General features: G+C 37.0%; 1 protein-coding gene across 1 annotated transcript in view; it reads right to left on the bottom strand.

Annotated features, from left to right (window-relative positions):
* The window catches only part of TTC7B (tetratricopeptide repeat domain 7B), a gene marked incomplete at both ends in the record, with an annotated part of 48,156 nt that overhangs the window by 20,337 nt on the left and 20,199 nt on the right, over window positions 1–7,620 (bottom strand). The window contains one exon of the mRNA XM_010081221.1: window positions 948–1,064. Coding sequence (XP_010079523.1) covers window positions 948–1,064 — 117 coding nt within the window. The remainder of the gene's footprint in view (window positions 1–947; window positions 1,065–7,620) is intronic.

The following is a 7,620-nucleotide window of genomic DNA, read 5'->3' as shown; positions in this document are numbered from 1 at the left end:
AACCCCACGTTGAAGCGGGGAAAACCTGCGACTAGCCTCCCCTGAGGAGGAAGGAGCGGGACTGTCTTCACCCCCCATTCCCTGCCCCCTGTGCCACCGGGGGGGAGAAGGTACAGAACAAAGCCTTTGGGCTTTGGGAAGAAGGGAGGGGTGGGGGAGAAGTGCCTTTCTTGTAAGATGTGGTTTTTCTCTCTCTCAGTATCCTGCTTCTTGTTGTAAATAGTTAATAAATTTAATTGCTTTCTTGTTCTTCACAAGTCGTGTTGGTTTCTTGCCCTTGACCCTAAGTGGTGAGTGAAACCCTCCCTGTCCCTGCCTCAGCCCACCAGGTGTTTAACAAAAACTGTCCCCGTGGCTTTATAAATCATGACAGGACTATATCAACTTATCCAAATACTTGTTAACACCTTTGAAGAACCTAAGTAGGTTCATAAGCAAGATCTCCCTTTAAAAAAAAAAGCCATGCTGACTTTACAAGCACATCATTTTTATCCATGTGACCTCTGATGTTTCTATAGTCTTAATTAACATCTACTTCTCCCTCATTTTATTTAGTGAAAGTTCTTGAACTAAATTTCCACTACAGCAATCTCTCCACGAGCCAATACGAAAGGCCCTATAGCCCAGATCAGGGAAAAAAAAATAATCAAGATAACAAGATAATACCAGTACATTAAGCCCCATCAAGGAGAATGGCAGAGTTACCCAATCTCTGTGATCAGTCCTCATCACTGCAGAGTTTCTTAGCTTTGGCATACCTTACTTCACAGAAGTCTTGGTAGTTTCTGCATGCCCATCAACTGGTATCTTTGCACTCCAGATTCCCAGAGGATTAGTTTGTTCATACAAAATACCAAACGAAATAAAAGCAGGACTGCTGACATAATATTGCCCTGAAAGGCTACTGAGCAAGATACCACGCAGTCTAGAATTCCACAGTGTCTTACCTTGGGTTAGTGAGATTGTAGCAGGATTTCCAAATCTGGAGCATGTGTTTACAGCTAAGGAGCGCTTCATCTGGGCCTCTGCACAGGGACTCCAATTTGACTTTTGTAAACAGCAATCTAGTGAAAAGAGAAAGGTAATTAAAAGAGAAAGACAAGATATTCCAATTCAAGCAAAACATTTTTAAAGATAGCCAACATCACACCAAACTGGAAAAAACATAACTTCAAAGACAGTGTTAATTTACATAATTGTTTCATGAAATAATTGCAATAAAGTCAAATATCTAGTGTCACCAAAGTAACAGTGCTTTTTACAAGATGGCATTTTTAACTGGATAGAAACAACAGTTGACAGGATTTTTAAATTTTTTTAAAAAGTTAAGCAAGACAATATAGCTTAGTGAAATAAGTAGGACCACTAAAAACAGTACTTCATCTGTTGAAAAGAGACATCTTCACTAAAGAAAATCTTCACTACTTTTATGAGAAAGGAAAGTATTTTCCAGTAACTAGCTCAGGTGATAGTTATCTAACATACGACTCACAAAAGAAAATAACTCCGTACTGATGCACATTACTTCTCTATAATATCAACTTCTATTATAGGAAATGGAAGAGGCTATATTGAAAAATATACCACTAGAGCAGACAGATTCATGGGAGGTAGTCAGCACTGGTAAGGTCAACAAGAAAATGTAGCTCCACTCTACATTATGCTGCTATCGGCAGGCACTAAAATTGATGTTTGACTTGAATTTTGAACATTTTGAACACTGACAAGTGACAACCTTAAGAAAGCACCCTATTCATCAAATACGTAGCAAATTATTCATAATGAAAGCAAATATGTTTGCCAGAAGCCATTATAAATTAATTCTAATTTCAAAATTGATGTTTCCAATGGCAGCAAGACAAATAAAGTGCATAGCCTTGTAAGATGACAACTGCATATTCCTTTTACATTCCATGTATCAGTAGAAGGTTCTCCACAGAGATTAACTTAGACATCTTCCTGGATAATTAAAGAGTATAAATGCAAAGGGACAGTAAAGGAGCTAGTCAATTGGTATGCACGTTTATAGGAGTCACAGCATCTGGGAACAGATAATATAATGGAAAAATACTAATTTAAAAGTGATTTTTAATAAATCACAAGATAAAAAGAGCACAAAGCAGGAGAGGATGCACATAAAACTGTTAGCCTACTTTCTGTTTTTAAACCCAGGTGTACTTTGGCATTTTATTCTAGTGAAAAACTTAAATGATTGGTCATATGGTTTGCGTGGGAAGACCGAGAAGGGTGTAGAGGGTGGGCAAGTGTGAAAGCTCAGAACTTTCTCATCCCAAATACAAACTTCGAGGCTGCTAATAGTAACCGCAAACTGCCAGAGGGTTTTCTCAAGAATAAGAAATTACATCAAGTGTCTCAGCAAGTTACAGTAGCTCAAGCTTTAGTGTTGCATGGAATGTCCTTTGCAGAAACTACCCAGCACGTAAATCTAAAAATGAATTATACTACCTTAATTGTACAATGTGTGTGTTGGTGGAACTGAGCAGGAAATGAAAGGCAGGTCACTGAGTTAGTTTAAGAGAATGAGCACCTGTGGATAAGCAAGGTAAATAAGGTTGTATGGAGTCTCACCTGATATCTTGTAGGAATGCAGAACATAGTAATCACTTACTCCAGTTTAGTTTTCTTCCTATCGGTATACCAGATTTGAGTACACAGGGAACTACATAGATAATTTAAAGTCACATTTCATTTGGTAGAGTGGTCCTCTCCAGTTATGCATTTAACTGTGACTATATCACTGGAAGAAAAAATGTCCAGGTCTGTCCATTATTCTACTCAAGAGAGAAGGAAAACAAAAAACATCCTCTTCCCCTCACACTGAGACACATGCACACACACTCTCTCTCTCTCCCCTGCCCTGCCCAAACAACAAGACCTAGGCATTAAAAGCCAAACCCAACATCACAGGAATCTACCTCATGCAACCTGTTTCCTGTTCCTCTGTATGTAAAAAGAAGAGTACTTTTTACAGTTCAAAGGGCCTATAGAAGTTCATTTTTTAAAAAAATGTGATCATAAAGCACTTTACAGAAGTCATGGAACATAATAAATCCAGAAGCACTGAATTTACAAGTCATTCTAGAAAGAAGATAATCATAATATATACCTTATGTACAGTTTACAGATAGACTGAATTTACACTAACAGCCTTCAAGCATTTAAGACTTTCAGGAATTCTGTAGCCGAGAGAAGGCACAGGGTCAGTAAACCACTAAGATTCAATATGCAAGAGCTAAAAGAAAAATTGGACAGGAGACAGAAAGGGAGGAGATTTGATTATTAATAAATGACTTAAACACGTGTACAAAATAGCAGGAGTCTGTGCAACAAAAATGTAAGAACCTGACTAATAGTGCAGGATTCAAGGGCAAGATAGCAGAAGACATATACTAGTAGTAAGAATTAAGGCAACACATCAGAGTTTGATGCTTTCGGATGCATTTGGTACACATGTAACATCATCCCTGTTCTTATGCATTACAATCAAGGGGGGCTGGATGGTTGCACATGTCCCAAAATACCAGCAATAAACAAAGTATGATGGAAAAATATTCATAATTGTAATAAAGAAAGGCTAGACAACTGTATCTAAAGCGAGGGGGGGGGGGAAGTACATTGGCGTGGGATTATCCACACTGAACCGAACAATTTTTTTAATAGAAAAGGTTGCATTTATAAAGCCACACAGAGTAGCTTCCCTTGGTCCAAGAAACATTTTGAGTATAAGTCACAAAATAACTAAGACATTTCAGAAAACTGAGATGGGGTGTCAATCACAAAATGAAAACCTGACAACTAAACATTTACTTAACAAATGGGGGAAGTAAGGGAAGAAAGAGGAAGGAGGCAATGGGCAGGAGGAACACCATGTGACAATTTGGTCTCCCAAATTAACTTAATTCTTCCAAGTTCCCCTGAAATATGGCTGGAGGTACAAGTCGATAACAAGATAAACAAGCAGCTCAGGGACAAGTATTATCAGGAAGGTTTTAGAAAACACGAGGCAGACCATCTGAAAAATGATTTTCTGAAAGGTCAGCTTCACGCATCTCTGGAAACAACTCTTCTGGAATACAGCCTGCATTAGTGACACAGAGAATTTTAAACTTTACAGGAACATTTTCACACCTGTTTTTAATGCACTATTAAAAATGGTGAAGCATGGATAAAAATTACCAAAAGACAGGATGATGAAAATCAAGCTGTACGTTTTATGAGTATCACAAATTATCTGGTTCTGTCTAAGAGCCAGAGGTTTAAATTACCGGCACACAAAATGTGCCAAACAAAACATGACAGAGTGAAAAACAGCATGGTGGGACAGCACTCGTGGCTAAGAGTGCAAGGACCAAGGAATAGACAATATCCAAAATAGAAATGAAGAGTAGAACAATGTGTGTCAGCCATGTGTCAAACTAGAAAAAATATAACAGATATGAAGAACAGAAAGATGTTTGGGTCAAATCCTTTGAGAGAGGGAAGCAGGTAAAACAGGTTCTATTAAAGACGTCAGACTAATGGGCATTTGTTCCAGCATCAGTGTTTGATATGAATGCAGATCTTTAGCGTTAGATAAAAATAAAGTGAACTGTATCATTTGAGGAGACTAATTATCCAGACACAAAATGGAGAACAAATCAAACTCTTAAGTGGAAAGGCTTAGTTATTCTTGGAGCTAATAGCTGATAAATTTATGAAATAGCTACTGAAGCAGTAAATGGCTCCATTACTTCAATACTGTTCTCACTAACTAATGAGGGCATTACAAAACCGCTGTTTGTAACCTAATCCATATATTACTGGATTTTTATTTAAATGAAAAATCCCAAATGGGTTTATAACTAGGTCTTTGAATTTCAGTGGCATACACCCAAATAATTTGATAGCAAAGGTTAGCAAAGACATCCGAGATACAGCAGAAGTCTGGCATTTAACAAGAAAATGCTAAAACATTTAAGGATCCGTATCTGAAGTTGAAGGGGTAAAACCTGATGTTTGACAAGGCAATCATTGGTAACATTGTTCAAGTAAGACATCAGAAACATGCAGAGATCCTATCAAGAATAGCAGAGGACAGAGATGTGAGAGAACAGAAAGAAAAATCAGCACAGAAAGCTGCATCTTAGGTACATAGTAAAAAGTACAGCTAAACTATACCTGAACAGGTTATTCTAGAAAAAAGTTAGTCTTTAAAGGCTTTTTTTTTTTGCACCCAAGTAGGAAAAAAAAGAAAATGTGTAAAACAAACAGGAACAACAGGATGAAGATTAAGGATATTCAGGAATGAACCCCCAACCTCCACCATAGTCCTTATCTATGTTGTCTCAGATATGAAAACAACAACAAATGGAGAATAGGAACACTTTAAAAATTATTAAAGTTAATGCAGTCAAAAATAATCCATTTCTTAGAATTATGGAAACAGTGCCACATAAGATTGTCCTTTCTAAAGTAAAAACTTTAAAGAAAATATCTCTTCTGTAATGACTGGGGAACAGCAACTATATTGCCTTTTTTTTTTTTTTCCAAGAGGGAAAGCACAGACAAATATATACAATCTAATAACATGTAAAAAATAATACAAAAAAAGCATACAAAAAATGAAAGGAGTCTTAGATAACATTGTTAATGAAAAAACAGGTTATAGTTCAAGTTTAATAAAGAGATTGTACCAAACAAGCTGTGTAACAGTTATTCAAAACCAGAGCTGCCTAACAGCCACGTTCATCAAGGTGATACAGTTGTGAAGAGGGCAGATGCCATTCCGGAATGTACTCATTGGAACGGAAAGAGTCAGTGCCATTGTACAATACCCTGGTGATACCATCTCTGGAATGTTATACATAATTCTCATAACAGTTAAAAACACACACACGAGAAATTTCAAATTGGAGCAGCTGCAGAGAAAGGCTGTGAGGGTGATCAGCTGACGGGAGACTGCAGAGTATGAAAAATACTTAATTTAGTCAGTCTAGCAAAAAAAAGCTAAGAAGAGGTTCAAATTCGATCTACAAATACAGATGAGACAAGCACCATGAAGGGAAAGAAACAATTTATCTAGAGGCTGTTTCCACAAAAATTATTATATCTAAAGGCTATATTCAAACATTAAGAGTGGAAATTAGGTCTCAAGATTATAACTGAAATTGTAGAAAGGACTGTTTGCTCACAGTTTGTTTTGCAGAAGAGGCAGAGCAAATAACCTAACTGTTCTTAAAATACAGCTGATAAGTTCATGAGAAGTATTACAGATAGGAAAACTGTAATAATGGAACAATGTGACTTCTGAGGTTCTTGACAGTGCTCTATTTCCTAATCAGTATAAACTATCTATTAAATCATGACTTGAAGCTTTTCCTGCCAGCCAACCAGTGTAATTTCTAGCATAGTTAAGAACTTGTGAATCTCCAAATAAAATTACTGTCTTAATTATGCCTCCTTCTTCCCAGTCAGCCTGTTTCACTTTTGAAATACCCAAATGCTTCAACCACTGGTTCCCTTCCCTGGCAACACTCATACAATGTCAGGAGATCAGCAGGAGTTAATTTGTCCAACACTGACTTCAGTTATTAAAGATATTTCTGTTCTGCAGAATGAAGCAAAAATTCAAAGTAGTGAAGACTGAGCTCTGCTATGCAACAAGTAACAACAAATTTGTATTGAGAACTCTTAATTCTTTCAGTGAACAAGTATTGTTCACCCTAGGTGTGATTTTAAAACCAGCTGCTTTGGTTTTGGGATCAAGTAAGCAATTTTCACAAGTTGCTGTGCACGGTATGAGCCCACTAGCTTGGATCAGCCATAGCTGGATATCTGTATTCCACACACTACTGCATAGAAGAGACCTGCCTTTCATTCCCCAATTCTTTCTTCAGATCTGGCCATATGACATCCTATCTTGTACTTGTGAAATCTTAGACTAATTAGTCTGACAATGATCCTGTATAAGAAAAAAAAAAAAAATCACAAAAAGAGTTATGCAGAATGTAACACTATAGAAAGATATGAAAGTCTGAAAGCAAACTTTTTTTTTTTTTAACAGACAAGGTAGGCTTCTTTTAAATATTATTCCCCACATATTTGTTCATAAAGCAGTAGCATTGCTTCATTGCAAGCAAAAGTAACAGTCAGTCCTGCACCTTTTGTCGGATTTTATGTATACCATATTCCATCTTATGAACTCAATGTCCTTAAGAAAATGTAAATCTTTAAACTATAATGAAGATAATTTCTGAATAAGGCCAGAACAAATTAGTTATTCTTGAAAACTTTTTGTTTTCCAGCCTTGAACACCCTGAGGCAGCCAGCTCATGGTTCAAACTGGGACTCTTTCAATGAAGTTCCAAGTATTACAGCTTAGCCATGCCTAGCAAATAAAATCCAGGGATAATACCCTGAGGCCAATGACCAATTTGTTATATAAAGTAATATCTACCTATCAACAATGTATTTTTTAATGGACCATTCTGTAAAAGTACATAACAACAATCAAGGGAGGGGGGGGAGAGAAGGGGGCAAGCCTAGCACAGTGCTACTTCTTGTCCAATCATATATTACTGCCCTCTCCCCAAATAAATCCCAGTGCTCTTTTTATTAAGG

Source organism: Pterocles gutturalis, unplaced genomic scaffold (genome assembly GCF_000699245.1).
Source record: "Pterocles gutturalis isolate BGI_N339 unplaced genomic scaffold, ASM69924v1 scaffold13759, whole genome shotgun sequence".
NCBI classification, from domain to species: Eukaryota; Metazoa; Chordata; class Aves; order Pterocliformes; family Pteroclidae; genus Pterocles; species Pterocles gutturalis.
This window is presented reverse-complemented; position numbering and strand designations above follow the sequence as displayed.